At 33.0% G+C, this 23,401-nt stretch overlaps 3 protein-coding genes across 7 annotated transcripts in view; all 3 read right to left on the bottom strand.

Annotated features, from left to right (window-relative positions):
* Nucleotides 1–4,668: 4,668 nt before the first annotated feature.
* Nucleotides 4,669–23,401, bottom strand: part of LOC21391983 (protein EARLY RESPONSIVE TO DEHYDRATION 15) — a 45,534-nt gene continuing 26,801 nt past the window's right edge. The window contains exons 2-3 of the mRNA XM_010108115.2: nt 5,774–6,181; nt 4,669–5,139 (exon numbers count right to left, since the gene is read on the bottom strand). Of these exons, the coding sequence (XP_010106417.1) occupies nt 4,976–5,139; nt 5,774–6,146 (537 nt within the window). The 5' untranslated portion in view covers nt 6,147–6,181 and the 3' untranslated portion in view covers nt 4,669–4,975. The remainder of the gene's footprint in view (nt 5,140–5,773; nt 6,182–23,401) is intronic.
* LOC21391982 lies at nt 9,258–9,650 on the bottom strand. Its single transcript, XM_010108114.1, has one exon. The coding sequence runs from the start codon at nt 9,648–9,650 to the stop codon at nt 9,258–9,260; it is 393 nt and encodes a 130-aa protein (XP_010106416.1).
* LOC21391981 (disease resistance-like protein DSC1) lies at nt 13,083–20,091 on the bottom strand. 5 transcript variants are annotated; one of them, XR_002903119.1, is made up of 7 exons: nt 18,985–20,091; nt 18,543–18,851; nt 17,686–18,438; nt 16,914–17,586; nt 14,074–14,334; nt 13,406–13,862; nt 13,083–13,333 (listed from the first exon to the last, which is right to left on the bottom strand). XR_002903119.1 is itself a non-coding variant. In XM_010108113.2 (5 exons), exons 1-4 carry the CDS (start codon nt 20,035–20,037, stop codon nt 16,936–16,938), a joined length of 2,766 nt encoding a protein of 921 aa, XP_010106415.1. In that variant the 5' UTR covers nt 20,038–20,091; the 3' UTR covers nt 13,946–14,334; nt 16,914–16,935. The 5 variants fall into 5 exon arrangements, 1 of the variants encoding a protein (XP_010106415.1); XR_002903118.1 differs by having other exon boundaries at nt 13,083–13,311; XR_002903117.1 differs by having other exon boundaries at nt 13,083–13,862.

Genomic DNA, 23,401 nt, shown 5'->3' with positions numbered 1-23,401 from the left:
TTTTTTTTTTGCCTTCTAAAATTAATATCTGAATTTTAGGAATTAATGCAACAATCGGCACCATTTTTTGATGAATATTCTATTTTTTATGAGTTTCTTTATTTTTTGTCCTTAAAAAATATAATAAAATAAAAATGACGTCAAAATAATAAAATTTTACATACACGGTCCTTATATTTTTCTAGGCGTGCTAGAAAAAAATTACCTCAAAAAATGATAAAAAAAGTAAAACGTGGTAAAAAAGCCATCGGCCTGCGTAGTGAGGTGCCCAAGGGCCAGTTCAGGGCCCGTGATGGGTAAAAGCTTTACATTTTTTTTTCTTTTTTTTTTGCCTTCTAAAATTAATATCTGAATTTTCTAAATTAATGCAACAACCGGCACCATTTTTTGATGAATATTCTTTTTTTAATGATTTTCTTTATTTTGTGTCTTTAAAAAAATATAATAAAATAAAAACGACCTCAAATAGAGAAAATCATAAAAAACAGAATACTCATCAAAACATGATGCCGTATGTCGCATCATTTCTTAAAAATCATGCATTGATTTTAGGACGCAAAAGATGTAGAAATAATGAATTCGTTTCCCATCCTTGCCACTCGGCGCCCCACTGCACTAGCGGGAGACTTTTTGACAGCGTTTCTTATTTTATTTGATCAGTCCTTATAAGACATCAAAAGTCAAATGATTTTAATTAACAAATCAATAGTTATTTGGATTGCCAAAACAACCTTTAAAAATTAACAGCCCTCAACACGGTGTTCATTATAACACAATATATACGTAAGGGCATGTTGGGGATTTCGTTTGAAAATTAAGCAATGTAATTCTACAAAATTTGATTTGTTATAAAGCTTTAGTTGTGATGTGGACTGTATTCATATTTCAGCCTTGTTCACTTATTGCTATAAAAAAAATACATGTTTCTATAATTAATATACATTGTCGCTTACGCTCATTAACATGAAATACAACAAATCACCCAATATACATATTTTTATGCTATATATTCACTTAATTACTTTAAAATATACATATTTCAAGGATTAATATACATTGTCGTTTCTTATAACTTAATATATACATATTTACATATAAATATATACACGAATCACATATGAATATACACACTTCAGCAAAAATGTACAAGTGTCGTTCTGATCAAGCATTTTCTAAGTGCCTGACTAAAGACTTTGCCTATATATATATTCACGGACATCTTGTTTAATATTACATGTGATATGGACTCAAAAGAAAGAGAGTTTACTTGCAAGCAATGTGAAGTGTTAAGGAATAATAGAGCAAGATTGTTGGTTGGATTAAGTTTCTTTGATGGTAAAAATCTGAGTCTGTTATGTGTGAGAAGACGTTGAAAAGGCAATATTTGGAGTTGTTTTGGTTAAATAGGTTAGAAACTTAGGCCGTGGGTTTGGTCTTGTGACTTAGTTTGTGTAGCAAGGCATGCATATTGAGGATTAGACAAAGATTTTGTTTGGTTGGAGAGAAAAGTGAAAGGAAAAATGATAGTAAGAGGATTACTGGATAGATTTGAGGACTTATGGTCGTTTGGTAGGACGGATTAGTTGATGAAATGTAAGGCCTCGTTCATTTAACTGATTCGAGTTTTTAGTTTTAGGTTTCTACAGTAAAAAGCTCTAAAAAAATGTCACATCTAACTTTTTCTGCTACAGTGAAAAGCTCTCTGAAAATGTCACATCTCAGCTCGAATTGAAAACTCGAATCCGCGAAGTGAACGAAGCCTTAATAAAAGATTCGAGTCTCAGTTGCGATCTTTTAAAGTTGGGAGGATTGAATGAGTTGATTTACGCCAAGCATAGTAAGAGAAATGTCGTTTTTTTTTTTCACTCGCTGAAGGGCATCTCCAACTTTACTAGCCATTTTATATTTTTAGTCAAAAAAGCTAATAATTTATTTATTTTTTTTAGCTTTTTTTCCACTCTAACCATTAACCAAATGGTTAACTAATTTGGAGAATACATTTCACACTAACCAAATATCAATAAAATTATTTATATTTTAAATTCAATAAGTACTAAAATATTTTGTGTTTAGTTAGAATAGAAAGTATGATCAAACATTTGACTCACCTAAATTTTGTTAGCTAAAATAACTTTCTAGCTATTTTAACTAAAATTTAACTAAAATTTAACTAAAGTTTAGAGAGTTTCCTTGCTCAAATTATCTTATACATACACTCTTTTTCCCACCTTTTCTCCTTCTGACCAAACAAGGCCTAAAGATAACAAGTTTGGTTAAGCTTTTTCTGGGATATGTAAGATTACTGGTCTAACTTCTATACTGATATTAAAAAGAAAAGGAAAAAAAAAAATCAATCACACTTTTCAGGTATGTTGTGCCTTGAAGTAAGCTCCACCGGTGATTACTTAGGCCTCGCCGACCAATACTCAAAAGACATTTTTTATACACTTGTTTATGTTAAGAGACAAAACACAAAACGGTTATAATTTTTTTGTTCCCGTATTTTGTTTCTGCAATATTAGAAAAATGATCGATGTTCCATTCATTAGTGTGAACAAATGTAAACCAACATGACAACGGTCATGTGGCAAAGACTGAATGATTATGGTAACTATATGATAGTCAAAATAAGCACATATTTTATCTTGATTAAGATTGATTAGGCTTAGTTTATGTTTATGATATGATCTAATTTGTCTTTGGAATATGCATAACCATGTGATAATATTCTGCTCCTATCCAAAAAATGGTTGATTTTGTTCTTCAATTCTAAGTTGTATGACATGATTGATGATAATATGTGAATGGAAGGAACAAACTTGTTTTGGGTAAAAAAAGAAAAAATAGCAACATAGAGACATAAGATGGATCATTTGTTAGCACTTTCTTATTTGCAAAGGGATATCAGTTTCCTTGGCATCATAAAATAGTCATTTTTGACCTGATCCATTTCTAAGAATTCACATGGAGGGAGTGCTTGAGGCTTTGCTGGTAGACCAAGAAAGGTCTTGTAGACCAAGAAAGGTTTACAAGAGTGGCTTACACACACACACACACATATTCAGTAGAAGGTAGACTATGACCCGATAAGCCAAGTGATTTGGGCTTATGAGAAACAACTTGCATGGACTAAGTCTCGTTCATTTCACTAGTTCGAATAACAATTAAAATTTTTATTATAGTGTATTTTTTCACAAGAATTCAAATTTAACTTTTTCTGCTACAGTATTTCTCTCACATAAATGCATTTTTTAACTCAAATTCTCAACTCGAATGAACAAAATGAATGAGGCCTAAGTGTAGCGGATCTCTACTTCTCCGGTCTGCAATCATAACTCTTTAGCTCTATTTGTTGTTGCAAGAATGTATGATGCAAGAGCGTAATTGAACTTAGGTGGACATATGTGGCCTTGGTCTCAAATAAGTGTTTGAGTCCGTCCATTGGGTGTGCTCACACGTTTGTTAGAAACTTCTCCAAGTAAGGCTCTAAAACACTAGGATGGATTATTAAGTATGATCTTCCAGTGATGTTTAAAGAATTTAACTATGCTTCTTCTATCAGTTGTAACTTTTAGAAGGAATTGTTGCGCTACCACTACATCAATGTATGTCAGCGCTAGCTTCTTAGAGGATCTTGGATGGTAAATCCAAATGTTAAAATACCAATCAAAATAATAGTAAAAAACAATTGTGTCATACTCGGAAAAAAAAAAAAAAGGTTCCATCCTCATAAACAATGTAACGCATTGGAACTTTTCTATTATTGAATCTCAATGTACGTATTTCTCATTGAGCGTCATGGACACAACTAAGGCTTAGCGGGGGCATGTGCCTCTACTGAAATAACAAGAGCCAGTTATATTTGTATTTACTTTCATGGAATACTAACATAGTCTCCATGCTCGTCTTGGGCTTTTGTTAAGGAATCTATATTGGGACTTTTTTTGTTTTTGCTGAGTCAATCTAATTTCTTATTTGCATTTTTATTTTTATTTTTTAATAAATAGTTCCTTATTTGTACTACTAGTTTAGTTTAGTAGTTAATGGTTTTTCCTTTTTTTATTACAATTTTTTAAGCCATTCTCTTTCTTTTCTTTTTTTTTTCTTTTCTTTTTTTGTTTTTCAATTCCTTACCTTCTCTCTGTGATCCTTTTCTTTTTCTTTTATCCATCTCTTCTTTTTTCCCCTCTCCATTCTTCTTGTCACTTTCTTTCCTCTATCTTTATTTTTCTACTTATATATCACAAGTTATACTTAACATATTGAGGTATATGTAATATGTTTATTGGTAAAATATTTTAGAGTTATTAGCCGTTTTTATTTTACGAGGTTAATCTTAATGTTGATATTTGTGCTTAATTTTCGTATACATGATATTATTTTGTAAATCAATAAAATTCAATCTTAAAGAAATGCTAGAAATTTTACTTATTTGTGCTATAACTTTTGTTTCTATTTGTGCCCTCATTGAATTCAAATATTAGATCCGTCACTGGCGTCATTCGATTCTACTAGGTGGAATGGATCTCAATTGAGGGTTGTATCTCATGTATTGTAAGGTCATTTACATTTTTATTAGTGCTTGTAATTCCCGCGTGAATGTAATTACTGTTTTTTTTTTTTAAAAAGTCTAACCGAACAGAACACATAACGCCAACCAGATGGAAAGCGGTATATACTATATAGTTACAGAGAAAGAAAGATGTCTCTTTGACAAACTTCAGCTGGTGCAACATATTTATTCAAGCAACCAAAGATCAACATAAACCCTGCACACGCTTATATTTAAACCACTACTTCAAACGGTAAAGCTTGAATTAAACTATTTAGCAGAAAACTCAACAAAGATCAACGACAAGATGACACAAGTCACAACCTTGTTATATACACATCCTAACTTTATTGAGTAGAGACAAAAGCTACTCTTGCAAGGACTATTCCAATGTGACACATGACCCTCCTCTGCAAAACTATTTCAGCGGGGCTGCTGAATCCGTCGCGGGGTGGATTTAGGGCTCACATTCTTAGTTGGCTTCTCTCGGTACTTTGCAGGCCCGGCAGGCGACACGGGACATCTTTCGTTTGCCGATTTTGGAACGGTCAAGCTCTTCAAGATCGCTTTAGCATCCATTTTTAGACCTGTAATAGCACCAAAGACTTAAGATGTGCAATTATGCAAATGATTTTTATTTCATAGGCCAGGAAAACAAAATAGGAATTGAATTTGTGCTACCATTTTTTAACTCTTTCAGATAACAAGCATTCTATGACGCAAATAAGAGCTTGTTTGCTGTTGAGTAACCAAGAGGGCATATAGGTATTACGAATCAATAATGTATATTCATTGATAGTTTAGGATTTAGTTAAGTTTATCCATTATGAGTTTTATCTTATTATATGTTATGTTTCTATATCTTTGTGCATATATTTCATTAACGCACAATACACCCCTCCAATAAATTCTCACACACATTCAACACTAAGGCCAATAATCCAACGGAAAATTCAAAGGTAACCCGGCCTGTTTTTGTTGACGAGAAATCACCGTCAACAAGTTTTATCTTATTATATGTAATGTTTCTATATAATATTTTCAATTCCCACGTAGTCGACGAATGAATATTGAGATTTTTGATCCCTCCTTTACTGTCCAATCTCTGTTAGTTCGGTTTATCTATCTAAATTCGTTCTATTCTCTCTTGTTTTTACATCAAGCATACTTCATCAATATATAACAACCAAAAAAAAAAAAAAAATAGAATTCTAAGCTTACCATTAAGAGGCTTACTTCCACTTTTTTCATCAGCAAGGGACAAACCTGCTTCTCTTTTATCCTCAGATAACAAGGCGGGTTCCTCTATACCAATATCTAGGCTAGAGAACTCTTCATCTAAGCCTATATCAAAATCATCCGGCAATATATCAGCGGCATCAAAAGCGCCATCATCAGCGTCAGCATAGTCGGAGGTGCTGCCATCGAAATCCTCCTCCTGATGCTGGCTCAGCCAGTAATCGCGGAACCATGTCGAAGTTTTCACCAACTCCCACCATTCAGGAGAGAAATCTTCCACTTGGCGCAGCGCAGCAGGCACAAAGAGAGGGGCATTTGGATTCAGTGAAGACCTTACTCCTGATACTAATGCCATTCTCCACTCTTCAACTAAATCATTCTTTTCTCCAACTATTATCACAAAATACAGAACTTGTCAATATCAGAACAAAGTAAAGCGCCTAAATTTTGCCTAAAAAATGACTAAAATAAGGTTAAGAATTGAAGTTCAGTCTATTTTTTTTTATCGTTTTAAGTTGAGTCTTGAATAAAGGAATATAGAATGTCCAATCATATAAACAAAGTCTTATTATTATTATTATTATTATTATTATTAATATTAGCACATTTGGTGGATCTGTTTCTTGGAAGTCTAAGAAACAGACTATCTTGGCTCAATCTACCATGGAGTCTGAGATGATTGCACTAGCATCAGCTAGTGAGGAAGCAGGATGGTTAAGAAGTCTGCTATCTGATATTCCGTTATGGGAGAGACCGATTCCAGCTATCTTGATCCATTGCGATAGTACTGCAGCTATTGCGAAAATTCAGAACCGTTATTATAATGGAAAAAGGCGACAAATACGTCGTAAGCATAGTACTATTAGAGAATATCTCTCCACTGGAGCTGTGAGAGTGGATTATATACGTACTGATGATAACATGGCTGACCCTTTGACGAAAGGATTAGCTAGAGAAAAGGTTTGCAAAACCTCAAAAGGAATGGGACTTATGCCCGTAGATTGATGAGTCACTTGTGATGGAAACCCAACCTATGGACTGGAGATCCTAAGAAATAGGTTCAATGGGTAATAACAAGTCATGAAGTGATATGAATTGGATCATGCTAATATAACAATATTTGTTATATTCCGAATATCTTACTTTGAAGCATGAAATCCTGAAGCGATGGAAGGTTGAGTTATTTCTAAACTCTTAATGGGTTCTATATCTCTGTGTGGAGTGGAGTATTTAGCTATAGGAATACTCTTGATAGACTCACCTAAGTGAATGTGGAAGTGTGGCCGCTTCCTATGGAATTTTGGGCAAATTCTCTAGAGCATTCACTAGACTGGGATATACGTGCATGGCCGTAAAGCACAGGCTTTTGGACTTCACCCTGATAGGGTTGTGTGTGTGATGTTGTTAGAGATAGAGTTCAAAACTACGAGTTACTCTAGTATAATCTAAATCATCTTCACTATGTAAGGGTTCAAGTCGATAGACACCTTTGCTTATGCATGATCCTATATCATATTGCTCGATGGAAATGTTAAAAATTCAAGTGGGGGATTGTTGGAGCAGTGTGAATTTTGTTTTAATTAAAAATAAAAGTGGTTATATCTAAAGAGATTATCTATTAACAAATAAAGTTGCTATTTTGAACGAAAAAAAGGGGAAGACTTAGTCTCTGAACAAGAATGACTTGGTCCATGATTTCCTCCACGATCCTCTCCACTCTCTCATGGTTTGTTCCTAACTTTCCTCATCGTCATTGTATACAATTTTCTTTAAATAGAGGCAGAGAGGATAGATTGAGATATAAAGTTTTTAGATGCTCTCTCTGGTAATCAAAAGAAAAAACTTTCTTCTTGCTTTCTGTTTTCCGAGCAATATTTGGGTGTTTGTATTCCGGCTTTCTTCAGTGCAGAGGAGGTCCGAGGCAGAGGTGATTCTGGGCTGTTTTATCCTGGGGACGACGAGGCTGGTATACTGCTTGTACTACCTTGGACAGAGCCGCGAAACGTCTTAAAGAAAGCGACTTAGTCCGCGACTCAACCCAAGATTTTGTTTGGTAAATTCGTTCCTTTTGTGTTCTACACTAACAGTTTAAGTTTTTAACAGTTAGATCTATACAAATTAATATTAAAAATTTATAATGCGCTATACAGTGTATTTTTTAGGTGGTCTCACCATAGAGAAATCTTTAAGAATAAATCTAAATATACCTTAATTTTTTTCTTTAAAATTAGTTTTTGTTTTAAATTTTATCTTATAAATAATTCTTGAACTAAAGAAAAAAAGTCTCATAACAGTTCATCTATTAGTGGAAATCATTAATTTTGTCTCAAAAATTCTCAAGTTATTTTTTCTTTAAAAATAGTCTGGTATGTCGTTCAGGAGACAATTTTGTGGTACTATACTACTATCTTCAGCAAATTACACGTCGTTCGTGGTAGTAAATAGACAGCGTGTCCTTTCTTTTCAAACCTTTTGTCGTTTAAATCGAAGTTCACTCTTTGGTCGAATGACTAGTAGTTGGTAATATAAGAAGTTGCCTCCAAAAGTTCCATTTGCATTGAGAAACGACATATCGTTTGTGATTTCAAATTTCCCGTCGTTTAACTTAGAAAACATGATCATCTCTTTTTCCATATAGAATTTGCTTTTTAAGAAGAAAACCAACATTGCCCACTAATAAAGGGGAAAAAAAAAACGTTGTATCAGTATGCCTGCTATAAACAAAAGTCTTTTTCCTGATCAGCATTTTAATTAGGATATATAGTTTGCAATTTGTTCTCCGAAAATTGATGAATTCATGATTCAAAAACTAGAAGCATAAACATAGTAACTAGAATTTATCTTTTCAAAAAGAAGAGTCTAAAGAAGTACTTAATACACATGATAGCATAATATACTAGGGAGAAAAATTAAGGAAAACAAGAAACATCTCAAACTCAACTACAAATTACAGACATCGAACAGTACATTATTAACAATATGGTTTCTTAGTTTCATTTACATCATTATAAGATCTAGAGATATAGAAGATTAATGAATTATTATATCTCGAACAAGACAACGTTAATAACTGAGTCACCACTCTTCATGTAGGCTGGTCATCATGATCACCAAAACTTCATGGAACTGTATAATCTGCTCCCCAGAAAAATAAATAAATAAATAAAAATAAAAATCAACAAAATTATCAGTAAAACATGTAACTCCAAAAAAAAAAAAAAAGGAAGGCCAATTTAACGTTAAATATCATTTGGCGTGACATCTTTTTTAAAGTATTATGTCACATTATTATTATTACTATTTAAATGCTAGAACACTTTTTATATCACTCTTTACATTTACCACTTAACTTGATATATTATTATTTAAATATAAAATGATGTAGTGAAACTCACGTGTCAAACAGTAATGAAATTGACAAAAATAATGCCGCTAGCATTTTTCGTATAACTAATTAATTAAGTAATTAGGTTAGCTTACTTCCACACGCAAGCCCACTTGGGAGAATTTTTCCGCAGTAAGCCGAGACACTGACAAATCTCGGCATGTTTATCCTGTTTGAGATCTGCGCTGGCATGTACCGGCAGACACAGGGGATGTCCGTCATGCTGAAAGACTGGCAGCACTTGGCGGAGGGTTCAAACCTCGGCAGCTGAATGTTCGACATTGGGAATGGTAGCTTTGGTAGTGATGGCAACGACGGCAATGGTGGCAGCTTTTGGACGTATAGGAAGCAATTTGCCATCAGTCCCATTACATCCCCGGCGCATCCAAAGCCCGTGTTATTGTCACCGGAGACTAGAACTCTGGTGATGGCGGAAATAGCCACGATCATCAAGATCATGTTAGACTTAGTCATTTTTCTTTGTACGTTCTTTTCCTAGGTGATGATCAATCTCTTTTTAATTTGCTTTTTAGGTGCCGAGTGATTGATGAGCTGCTGTTAGGTTTATATATGGAATTTTGGTATCTCAAATGTGCACGTAATTGTTCTAAAAAATTAGTGTACGGATTTTAAGCAATACAATGAGATGTCTTTTGAGAAGCCTGTTTTTGTTATGTTTTGTTAAACACTTTGAGGTGTAATCTCTTTGTTAACTAGAGAAAGAAACTTGTGTTTGTATACTAATAAAGGGCGTAGAAGAAAGATTAAAAAAAAAAAAAAAAAGATAAAATTTGATTAGGCTGTAAAGAGATCCTAATTGGCCAATTAACTTCCCCTTCACGCCAAGAAAATTTATTAAATAAAACTACATGTGGAGGAGTAATATACATGTTTAAAAAAATAATAAAAGTTTAATTTATTTATTGCACACATTAGTTGAAAACTTATTATCATTAGTTCACATGAATCACATTCTAAGGCCAATCACGACATCCATCTTAATTTAATTTAATTTGTCATCTGCTAAGTGGGGATTAAAAGAAATATAAAAGGTGAGAAAGCTTGAAAAGTTCTATTAATCTAGTGCAGTATTCTAGTCTAAAGCTTTATGTTTAAATCATACCTGTGGAGCATAGAAGAAAAAAAAAAAATAGACCGCCAACTTTGATAATTGACAACATTTTTCCAACATTAGTATTATAATCTTTGGTTCATTAACTCCAAATATAAAAACGAATTCTTATTCAGTGGTCGGCTATAGCCTATAAGTAATTGGAGAAACATTAGCACATGAAACCTCATACATTGGCATGTAGCTTTCATTATAACTTTCTAAAACTTGTCACATGAAACAATGTGTTTCCCAAGAAATGGGGTTGAAAACAAAAAAGAACAAAAAAAAAAAAAAAAAAAAGAAGAGAGAGTCCTTGTCATTTTCTCGTAGATTTACTTTTGTTTTCTAGACAAAATATGTTGCCCTCTTTTTTTATTTTTTAGGCTTTTTTTATTGTTGGTGTCATTTTAAGGTTTCAATCAAGTGATAGAAGTGCTATCAAAAAGTGACTAATAAGCACAAATAATCTCACAAGTCATGACACGTAGAAGGATCATTGAACTTGGCTTCTGCACGTTAGTTTGTAGAGTTTAATAAAACCATAATTCATGTTCATGATTGATGTGGAAAAAAAGAACAAAAAAGAGTGAGGACGTGGCATTATACTCCTTGGAGTTTTTGATCTGCAGATTGACCCAGATTCTGTGATCCTGGGATTATACAAGAATATGTTTTTTTTTTTTTTTTTTTTTCATGGATATCTTGTTTAATATTACATGTGATATGGACTCAAAAGGAGAGTTACTTGCAAGTAATGTGAAGTGTTAAAGGAAAAAAAAAATAGAGCAAAGATTGTTGGTTGGATTAAATTTCTTTGATGGTCAAAATACGAGTCTGTAATACATGTGTTAGGAGATGTTTGAAAAGACAATATTTGGACTTGTTTTAGTTGAATAGGTTTGGAACTTAGGCCGGTGGGTTTGGTCTTGAGGCTTAGTTTGTGTAGCAAGGCATGCATATTGAGGCTTTGGAGCAGACAAAGATCTTGTTTGGTAGGAGAGAAAAGTGGAAGGAAAAAACAATAATAGGATAATTACTGGATAACTTTAGGATTATGGTCATTTTGGTAGGATGGAGTAGAGGAAATGGGTTAAAAAAGAGATTCAAGCCCCATTTTGGATCATTTTATAGTTCAGAGGATTGAACGAGGGGATTTACACCTAACATAATAAGAGAAAGGTCGTTTCTTTATTCTTTATTCTACTCACCTAAGTTCTATGTACGGCGTTCCTCCTTTCATGTTTTCTCTCCTTCTGACTAAAAAAGGCCTAAGAATAACAAGTTTGGTCAAGTCTTTTCTGGGATATTAAAAAAGAAAGGGGGAAAAAAACATGGTTTCTGAGTAACTAGTAAGTAGTAATATAAAATCTATCACTTTTCAGGTATGTTGTGTCTTGAAGTAAGATCCACCGGTTGTTACTTGAGGCCTTGCCGACCAATACTCATAAAAGACATTTTTTATACACTTTTTTATGTTAAGAGACAAAACACAAAACGGTTCTTTGTTTGTACCCGTATTTGGTTTCTGCAATATTAGAAAAATGCTTGATCTTGCTTTCATTTGTGTGAATGAATGTAAACCAGCATGATAACGGTCATGTGGCAAAGACTGAATGATGATGGTAACTATATGATAGTCAAAATAAGCGCGTATTTTGTTATAATTAGGATTAATTAGGCTTAGTTTAAGTTTATGATATGATACTTTGTCTTTGGAATATTCATGACCATGTGATAATATTCTGTTCCTATCCAGAAAAAGAGTGATTTTGTTCTTCATTTCTATCCTTTATGACATCATGATTGGAAGACAGTATGTGCATAGAAGGAACAGACTTGTTTTGGATAAAATCAGCAGACGTAGAAATATAAAATGCTAGCGGTTTCTTGTTTGCAAAGGGACATAGCAGTTTCTTTGGCATCATAATGTCGTAATTTTTGACCTGATCCATTTCTAAGGATTCAGGGATAGTGCTTGAGGCTTTGCTGGTAGACCAAGAAAGGCTTGCAAGTGTGGCCTATGACCCATATAGGTATATTATATATATCTATATTTTTTTGGTAGAAAGTAGGCTATGACCCATTATAGTGATTTGGGCTCATGGGAAACAATTGGCATGGACTATCTGTAGCGGATCTCTACTTCTATAGTCTGCAATCAGAACGCTTTAGCTCTATTTGTTCTTGCAAGAATGTAGGATGCATCAGCATACTTGAACTTGGGATGGGCCCATCCGTCGGATGCGTCCACACGTTCGTAAAAGCTGATCGAAGGGTCCAAATGGATAGCATTGGGGTGGATTTTTCTCTATGATCCCGTGTGATGTTTAAGGAATTTTACTATGCCTCGTTTATCATCAGTTTGCAACTTTTTAAAGACATTTTTTATACACTTATTTAGATTAATAGACAGAACACAAAATGGTTATTTTATGTTCCAGCATAAGGTTTCTTTAATATTAGAAAAATGGTTTTTGGCACAATTGCCTCCCAAATTTGTCGTGGTTTAACAAATTGTCTCTTAAATTTTTAATTTTGACAAGTTGTCTTCCAAACTTATAAATCTATTGCAATGTGCTACATTTTGACGACGATTGACATACTAGACAAATAGCGATGAACTAATAACAAACAAACGACATAACAAAGATATATAAACGATTGTAGTGCTAAATTCTCCTAGCGTTTAGAGTGGATTTCTTTTTTGGCTGAGATTTAAGAACTTTATTCAAGTGGATTCAGATGGCAAAACGGCCACCACATTTGGGGCAGCCATCCCAGGAAGCACAAAGCCGGAAAATTTGCTCCCAAAAGCCCAAGCACACAATGTACGTATGAGCAGCCTTGTCACTCTGATCAGTCTCCAGCCTTTGAAGTGAGCCAACTCCACAGCCCTTCTCAACGCTTCTAGTTCCGCCTTCAGTGCCGAACTTGCCTCATGGTATCTAGTCCAAACCACAATAGGAATACCTCGGTGATCTCTAGCCACCAACCCAAGGGCGGAGACCAAGTGACTGAATGCTGCTTAGAGTTAACAGAACTCCTATCATATAGACTATTGTTTAAGACTCGGCTTTAAATTTCTGAAAATTTCAAGCAAACGATCACAAAATACCTGAATATATATTTGCACTTCCCATATGTGGTTCATCAAAACAGCAGCAAATAAAGAAAACTCATTCTCAGCAACGGGTATATGGTCAAGTTTTTAGGAGGGTCTAAAATAACCTCTTAACAGCCGAATTGTAGTGTCTTATATATTTGAACACCATCCCAGCGAACACCCCGTCTCCATGCGAACCATAAAACTCTAGCAAATGAGCATTTTACCATCATATGAAGAACGCTTTTATTCTCAGATTGGCACAAACGGAACAGTTCGATAACGATTTCGTTCCAAAGTTTGGCCATCTGACACCTAGTAGTTAGTGTGTCATGAGCCAGTCTCCATACTAACACTTTCAGCCGTTCGTGTAGATGAAACGACCATAGTTTCGTCCATCACCGTTTCTCCTTTGGATCAAACTGAGCTCCCTGAATAGCCCAATAGGCACCCTTGACGGAGAATTTTCCTTTGTAATTGTGTGGAAATGAAATATGTGAGGAACTATTCTGTAAGGTCATAATATATAACTTTTTTAACAGTGACTTTTAGTGGAGTTCTAAAATTCAAATTATTCAATCCTTAACACACATTTGTTCCAAAAGTTCATAATTTTGACTCCGCCTTAATCAAATAATAATGATACAAAAAAAAAAAAGAGGCGAATAAAGTTGGCGTACAGGCAATTCAACGAGCGGTCTGGGCATGCATATTCATCTCCAACTGCTTCAGAAATTGGTTTCCGAAAATAACCTTGTCCAAAGTTTGTTCATGTTGTGCCATCATCCGATTTATACAAGATTGCAGATTATTCATACCAGATTGCAGATTGTTGATATCTTCTTGCAATTTTTTTAGCCTTTCCTCATATGATGGATCGACACCTGATGTGACTGGTCCAGCGACAGGACGGAACACATACCGTAGGAAGCCAAAAATCTCTGTGTCAAAAGCGAGCTAGTGTAAGTCATCCTTCCACGGCACAGCCAGTTAAAATAATAATGAAAAAAGTCATCCACAAATTACAATTAATTGCGTTAATTTATGGGAACTTAACAGCAAGCGTTTTTAAGGTTTGTTATTTTTAATTGCGTTTTTAAGGTTTTTCAAGAGGATTACCACATACTTTTTTTTTTGATAAAGTTAAAAATGATTGAATATATATATATATATATTTTTTTTTTTGAGAAGGAAAATGATTGAATATTTAGTCTAACGGTCATCTCCATATACCACGGATGTTTACCCTCAAAAAAAAAAAAAAAAAAAATCACCGCTGATGTTTATACCTAAATTTCCAATCATCTAATCTGATATTTTACATATATTTTTAGTCTTGGATATATGTTAAGAGTAGATTCTTGCAAAACCTCCTATTGTTTTAGTTACTTTCACCTTGCTTGATAACATCCTTTTTATGGAAAAAAAAAAAAAATTTGAAAAGCAAAATACTTAATGCAAGCTACCAATATATATATATATATATATATTTTTTAAACGAATATATATATATATATATATGTATGTATATAAGATTCCGATTATTTGTCTAAAAATGCCTGTCACCTGCGTGCATATATGTTTATATGTATTTGTAAGGAAAAATACTCAAAATACTCTATGTACCACTTTCATCTATCTTATTATAAAAATGCTCAAAACACTCTTTGTATTTATAAAAGCAGGCCTAAAACATTCTCTAAAGTAGTTAAATTTTTAAAAATGTTATGATTATCCTTTCCAATTTACATTAAATGTAATTTTAGATATGATTTAACCAAAAAGTTATAAATTTTTTTCAAAATGCTCAAATTAATATTCCAATTAAAGATGTATTTTCAATTATTCTGAGAGTTTTTTAATTTTTAAGATTGATTTAAGTAAACATTTTGATTTAATAATGTTTTAGATTGTCTTTAATAAAAATTAGGAAGACTAATCGTAGTATTTTGAAAATTTTAATTACTTCAATGGGTGTTTTGGGTCCGCTTTTATAAATTGGTGTTTAGATATTTGCATAATCACAAAAGTGAAAGTAGTATTTTGATAAGGGGTATTTTGGGTATTATCCTTATTTGTAACATAAGTATGCGCGTGTACAACGCACGTGCTCATCCGTACTAGTCATTTAGAAATGTGGGAAAACATTTTCGCTATTTCATCTTTAGGGTTTTGTTGATTGTTTTGTTATATTAAATTTTCAATAAAATTTGGGTGTATAAATTTTGCTCAAATATATAGGGAAAAAATAAAAAATACCACTTAAGATGGTAAAAAAAATATTTTTATGACAATCTATTAAAAAATAAAGAAAATATCATTCAATTAATAAGAACAAAATAAAGGTCATAATGTCATTTAATTATTTAGAATGACATAAATAATATAGTTGAAAAAAATAATACTTAAATTAAATTTGAATTTTTTTAATATATATATATACACACATGAAAAAAGTAAATAAGCAGAGTTTTTCTTTTTTTTTTTAGAAATATTTTTAAGTACTGTATATTTTTTGTTTATTGAGAAACTATACCATTTATTCTTAAAAAAAAAAACAGAGAGAGAGAGAGAGAGAGAATGCATACCATTTGTTTCGAGCCTCATTGAATGCAATACAAGAAATTTTAAAGAGTGCAACAAATTTGTACGATGTAATGTTCAATGCTCAATTTTAATTAATTTAATAACAAAATTACATCAAAGAAAATAATAAAAACTTTTGCTAAAAAAATTCAAATGTATGTGAATTTTTTTTTTCCTTCAAGAATATTTTGGACTTTTCAATAGTCAAAGTTAGGCACTGTTCGCTTCAGGGTATGAATTTAATATGCACTTAAAATATTGTCTTCTTATATGTTTTGATGAGGGGATCGTACGTCACATTTTAGTGTCTTAATTGATAACTAATCCAGGGTATGAATTTAATATGCACTTAAAATATTGTCTTCTTATATGTTTTTGATGAGGGGATCGTATGTCACATTTTAGTGTCTTAATTGATAACTAATTAATCATATTATAACATGCCATTAAATGGACTCAAATATTAAAGTATGAAATGTCAATTAAAAAATATTTTAAATATTTTAAAAAAATGTGACATAATTTGATTAGTTAGACACTATTTAGATATTAAAAACGGATATGTGATTTTTTTTTTTTAATAATGGAGAAGTGATTTGAGTCTAAAATGAACTGTATACTTTCTCAGTAAATCCAAGATATATGGTATATGATTGTTTCTTTCTTTTTTATTTTAACATAACAAGCGAATAACTGAAAATTTATGACTCTTATTTCTATAATTAGTTGAACTCCACGTGCTACACGCGTTAAGTTTTAATTACCGATTATTATATTTTAATTTATATGTAATAATAAATATTTTAGTTAGTTAGTATCATCAACTAACTAAAATCTTTATTAATATCTTTATAGAAATGAAGAGAGAGGTGATGACTTGAGCGTATGGAGAGAATGAAAGGGTTCGTTAAATTAGTTAGAGACAAGAGAATACCTCCAAGCTGGGAGCAGCATAATTAGCAATCACAGGAAATCGGTCTTCGTTGGAAATCATTTGGAGCAGGCGCCAAACAGCCACGTTCTTCTATAGACATCATACGATGTGTTTCCCATGGTGAATTCTCAAAGTCTCGAAACTGCCCCGAATCATGGGTGTAGAGAAGGTGGACCCCGCAAAATTGCACTTCGCAATTCAAAGAGCTGACACGTCCCCTTGAGTCTCCAGGGTGAAAAGAAAATGTGGCCGAGGATTTGTCATAGTAAGTTGTCAATTTACTGGTGGATGAACTTGCTTCACAATTTATTGGAAACTTCCAGTACGTCTTGCAACAATAATCATGAAACAAAAATATGTGACTAGAATTCATAGTACTGCTTTCCTCTTCCAGGTAATTCCAATGCCAAGTCCAACTGCGGGACCATTTATTCGTTTTTCCGTCGGGGAATATGCACTCGGATTTGCAATGAAGCTGGAAATCTGTGTCGGAAGAAACATTCTGGAATTCAACTACAGCGCAAAACGCAAAACCCAAGAAGTACTGATTGCACCAATCAGGTTGATGATCAAGCTCGACATTTATTTCATGTCCGTCGTTTTGATGCTCGAACCACTCTGGAATTTTTTCTCCTGGAAAACAAATTTCATCATCTGGTGTCTTGCTTTCTCCCTGTACCATGAATGGATAAGAGTCATTAAATGTGAGCATTATATATGGACAACTGGGAATTTATTGTTAACAGAGAAAGAGAGAGTGAGAGAGAGAGACATCTTCTCTTGCCATCACTGCACTCCGCAGAATTCTAAGCCGTGCATCCGCCATTATGTTGTTGCGAGAAACTGGATCCAATTTTAGGCAGTTATAAAATACAAATTTGTTCCACACGTCTCTGAGTTCAGCTTTTGAAATCGAGACAGACTCCAATAATGAGCAGTACCGAGCATCGACCCATGATACAGATGTTGGAAGCTTGGGTAAGGATTTAAGATTTGAACAATGGCAAAGTTTAAGCTTTTGAAGAGTGGATATACAAGAGATGCTACTTGGGAGAGCTTGAAGGTTCTTGCACATTTTCAGGCTTAGTACTTTAAGCCCTAAGAGATTTTTAATCGACCCGGGTAGCTCTATAATTGATGTTCTTTTCAGTTTGAGATATTCCAAACGTTTCATGGGCCTCGAGATTTCTGGGAAGTTTACCAACTGACAACAACCCGAAAGATTAAGATACCAAAGATGTTCCAGATCACAAACATTGTTTGGGAGAGTCTGAAGCTTTGTGCAGTTTCTCACATCAAGACTTTTAATGTTTCTTGGAAATGCGTAACAATTTCGAAGGGATGAGCAGCCCTTGAGATTTAGTGAAGTAAGCTTGTCAAGATTGGAAACATATGACGGAAGTTCAAGCAAACTTCTACAGCTTTCAAGATTTATACTCTCAATATTACGAGCTCGAGAAAGATCTGGTATTCGAGACAAGCGTTCTGAGTAGCTAAGATTGATCCTTTTCAAGTTTCCAAGATGCTGTAAAAAAAAAATAATAACAAATAAATAAGAGGAATCTTGAATAAGTCAGAATGTAGTTGCATAAAGTAAAAAATTCAATGTATGAACTAACTTAAGCATACCTGAACACCAGTCGGCCAAAGATTTCCTAGTTTGCTATATGGCATGTTGAGTTCAACAAGGCCATTTGGAGCAAAAGTTGATGGCAAAGAGTTCCAAGGGTACGAATGCCAGTGGAAATATACAAGTGAATTAGGAAGTGACTCAAGACCACAAGGAATGTGCACTTTGCAGACCTCGACTGAGCGAGAATCATGAATTTTGAGCAATCTTAGATTACGCATATTTGAGAAGGCTTTATAAGGAATTATGAGCTTCTCTCTCTCACTCTTTGCCATATCCAGAAACATGCCTTCAAGTTTTGCAGTTCCCTGACAATTTAATAGAACATAAACATAAATATAAGAACAATTTAACACTCAAATCTTCAACTTTCTATAGAAATTTGATTTTTTTTTTTCAAAGACCAAAAACAAAATAGTAGTAAATGCTTTTGGCTCTTACCATACTTTTCTCAAGTACGTCACAGATATCTTCTGCAATCCACAACCTACTGCGATTTTCAGGCTCTCTCTCAGATTCTTCACGAACAATTTCTTGAGCCATTCTTTGTAGTAAATCATGCATTGAGATCTTGTTATCGGGTGTGCTTATTAGGAGACAATTATCAATCAGATCGCTTATTCCATCTTTTGGGAAAAATTTACAGCCGTGCAATATCCTCTCTATGAAATTTCTTTCATCACCTCTGAAAAAACATGCAATATCAAGACATATATTCCTAGAAGTAGGATGTAGGCTATCATAACATATTCTGTATGCTTTCAGAATATTCTCGTTCGGAACAAATTCCCATTTTTCCAATGCACTTTCCCATGCTTCTCTGCTGATACGACGACCAAGGTATGAACCAAGAAGTTTGAGAGCTAGCGGAACACCGCCAGCGTGATTGTTAACCACCTTAACAGATAGGTCTGCAAAATCTGACTTAATGGGGTTATTTTCAAAAGCATTCAAATTAAAAAGCTTAAGGGCGTCGAACGCATTTAGTTCGTCAACCCTGTATTCCTCACTAGCTCTAATACTCCTAAGCACTTGTGCCCTTCTTGTTGTCACGATTATCCGACTTTCAGTGTGAAAATCGATATGCTCTCTTGGTAAAAGTTGATCAAATTGGTCTTCGTCATCCACACCATCAAGGACGACAAGGACTTTTTTATGACAAAGTCTCCCTCCAATAGAAGTTGATCCTGAAGATTGGTGGCCTAAATTCAGATTTGTTTCCCCTAGCAATTGAGCAAGGAGAGTATTTCGTAGATGGTCTAATCCATGTCGTTCCGCCTTTTGAGTAACATTTCGGAGAAAGTAGAAACCTTCAAAGTGAGGATAGATCCGGTCATATAAAACAGTAGCAATAGTTGTCTTCCCTATTCCAATCATGCCCCAAATGCCAATGATGCGAAAAAATGGAGTGCCAATGTGTAATGATCGTTCCAGCCTCTCTACGTGCTCTTCAATTCCAACCAGTTTACTAAAATCAGGCCTTGAATATGGCATTTCGTTCAATTTCTTCAAGACCTCTTGAACAATTTTTTCAACCAATTTTGACTCAACCCTGTCACACATGAAGAACAGACAATAATAATTACGAGCAAGCTGGACGATGCTTAAGGAAATGGAAATTTTTGCATTAATTAATAAATAATCATATTTCGCATTAGTATGATACATTCCGTTCCGTCCATCGCTTTTCGTTTCTATCACCATATTGATTTAGGATAGTTTGCTTAGTCTATGAATTATATAGTTTCGTTAGTGTTTGTGATAATTCAATTAAATTCAACAAAACAAAATACAAGGTACATTAGAAAAAACAAAATCTCGAAGTGTTTAATTAGTTGAAATTTATTAGTGGCCAGTCTACCGCGCCATCATGTCCACAGAGTACATGTGTTCAATAGAAATAGACCTAATACACCTATTGTCTAAGAAAGATCAATCCAGTCACCCTTCTCTCCTTTAATACACCTACACCGGAGGTGGAGAGCGCTTTAAAAGAGCCAAAAGTTCACTTTTTATGAAGCTCAAATTTGTCTCTCTTGTCAAGTTGTAAGCGTAACGATCAAAATGAGCGCATAGGTAAAAAATAAATCAATACATAAATTCTGCATATATATATATATATATATTTCTTTTTTTTTTTTGAAAGAGAATTCTTCATGTTCTTTGTCTGTTTTGATTATTTTAATCATTTGTTTGTTACATCATTCTTGATATTTTTTTTAAGATCTCTCATTGCAATGTTGTCTTTGTTGAATGAAAAAACATTTTTATTAAAAAAAACAAAAACAAAAAGAACAGAGTTATATTTTCTGTAAAAAAAAAAAGATTATTTTGAGGGAAATTACAATCCTTTTTGCTCAACGCATTTAGGAAAAATTATTTAGAATATCCAATCCACTTTGACATAAATATTTTGTCCAAGTTTCTTGTCTCTCTCTCTCTCTCTCTCTTTTATCTCTTTTAGAGGAAACATATTCATTAGTTTGAAACATCTAAGAAAAGGTTTCATACTTATCTATAAAGAAATTTACAATTAATCCTTAAAGAGGTGACATCAATATATATATATATATATATATACACACACCACATTCAGACATTGTTCAGCACTTCAGGTTGTCTAGATCAACTCGCATATGTTCCATTTGAAAAGCATGAACAGAGTGAAACAAGATTATTGAGATACATATATATATATATATAATATAATTTTCAAAGTTTTACCATGAACGTTATGAAAGCATGCGTATCAAAATCGTGCAGTTTATAAAATTAAAACTAAACTATTCTGGAGTCGAGACTTCCGTTGCAACCGACCTTCATTGGAGTTTCCCCGGTTCTATCAAATATTTAACATAGAATAATGCTTAGACACCAACTTTAATATCTATTTTTTCTTTTATCAATTTACGAGTTTATCATATTTTATTAGTATGTATTCAAATTATTGTCACAATAATTAATAATAAGATGTTGCACCTATTTATAAACGAATGACAAGTCAAGAGTTGATACAAAAGTTGATATTAAAGTTAGTGTCTATAAATAATATATAACTATATATGGAGATTTTTACAAGTTTTGAAAAAATAAACTACTATAATGGTAGGTGTCTATTTTTAACAATTAGATATGTATCAAAACTGTTGTTCTGCAAATTATTTTGTTAGTGTAAATTTAATAAAATTCAAAGGTCAAAGCCATGCACTACATGTATAATAAGCCCTATAATAAAAGAGAAAATTTTAAGTTTAATTATTTTTTCCAACTCTTTTATTTATGTCATTACACAAAATGTTAATGCCACTACAAAAAATAAAAATAAAAACAAAAAAACAAAAACAAAAAACAAAAAAAAACAAAAAACAAAAAACAAAACAAAACTTGCAAGTTACGAAAGATAATTCGCAGGTTGTGAAAAAATAACCTGCAGATTACGAAAAAATAACCTGCAGATTACGAAAAAATAACCTGCAGGTTATTAGTGGCACAAGATGATTTTTAAAACTATGATAGAAATAAAATAGTGTTAGTTTTTTATTTTTGTTTAATTTTCTTAAATAAAAGGACCCATATATATATAGTAAGAGAGCTTCTCTCATAGGACCAGAAAAAATTGAATTGTCGGTAATTCTCCATTTTCAACTGTCAGATTTGTATAAAAAATCGTATGTTTTGTATACTTTTCAATCTGGTGCGATTTTTACTCGATTTAACTATCAAAAACTAACCCTACCAATAAGAATGTCCTGCCGGAGAAATTCCCCTTAGTAAAGGCAGTCTTCATATTTTAGAAGAGTTGATAGATCAAAGACATATTTTAGACTGTTTCAAAAAACTGAGGATTCGTTTGGTAAGGCGGTCTAGATTGAACCTTTTGAGTTTGAACCTGATGTGAGATTTGTAGGGTTTGAATTTGAGTTCAAACCTTGAAAACCCAAAAGAAACTTGGGTTCATGAATTCCTTTTATTTCTTAAGAACCTCAGGTTAAAATGTCCCATCAAAAGTGTAATGACTGAGAAAATTTCAGACCTTAAATAATACAATTCATGTATTTTTAAGCCAAGGATTTTCTTAGAAAATATTATGTTATATTGTGAATGGAGGATTTATGGAATTAATATATGTATTCCTAAATTCTATAGCAAATTTCATGTTAAGTTCATGTTTCAATCAAGTAAATTCGATCGATAAATTCTCGCAGTATTTTAAGGCGGAATAATTTTCAGTACAAGTATAGTTTGAGAATCTTAATTTCAAGAATCTCCAAGCACAGCACGATGTTAGCAGCGTATAAAAAAATGCACTGACATTTTAAAAGAAGAAAAAAAATCCTTAATTGCCAGACAGTTAGGTTAAAGTCGCAAGATAAATACCTATAGTAGATGGGTACAATATGAGCTCGGGAGTTGACACTGTCAGAAACATCATTCTTGGGATATAATACAGAAAATTAAAATTTAGAATTTGTTCAGTCTAAAATTAATTTCAAGACTTGAAACAGTTTGAAATATTACGCGAGTAAGAATATAAAACAATATTGAATTATTCAGAAATTAATATTGGACTGTAAGTAGTAGATTAACTTACGTGAGCTAAACTAATTACCTCTAATCAGTATAAATTTAATCTGTTTAGAAGAAATAATTGAGGATAAGATCAGGCACGTAATCTTACCTTAATCAGATACTTTATATAGTGAAATTTTTAGGGTTCTTACACTTTCTTTCTCTTATTCTCGCTCATTCTCTCTCTCCTCTCACGTTCTCTCTCACACAAACCATCAATGGCCAAATACTCAAGTTAAGATTCCGACCTCCATTTTTGACACCGCCGGTGTCAATAGAAAGATCTCGA

Source organism: Morus notabilis, unplaced genomic scaffold (assembly GCF_000414095.1).
Source record: "Morus notabilis unplaced genomic scaffold, ASM41409v2 Scaffold855, whole genome shotgun sequence".
Lineage (NCBI taxonomy): Eukaryota > Viridiplantae > Streptophyta > Magnoliopsida > Rosales > Moraceae > Morus > Morus notabilis.
Note: the sequence above shows the minus strand (reverse complement) of the source record. Positions and strands in the feature narration are given on the sequence as shown.

Bases quoted from the DNA above. Each gene is read 5' to 3' on its own strand.
- LOC21391982 (XM_010108114.1), bottom strand. From the start codon at position 9,650: ATGACTAAGTCTAACATGATCTTGATGATCGTGGCTATTTCCGCCATC.
- LOC21391981 (XM_010108113.2), bottom strand. From the start codon at position 20,037: ATGCCATATTCAAGGCCTGATTTTAGTAAACTGGTTGGAATTGAAGAG. The intron at 18,852-18,984 runs GTAAGAGCCAAA...TTAAATTGTCAG, and splicing joins ACGTACTTGAGAAAAGTATG to GGAACTGCAAAACTTGAAGG. The intron at 17,587-17,685 runs GTCTCTCTCTCT...TTCATGGTACAG, and splicing joins CAGTGATGGCAAGAGAAGAT to GGAGAAAGCAAGACACCAGA.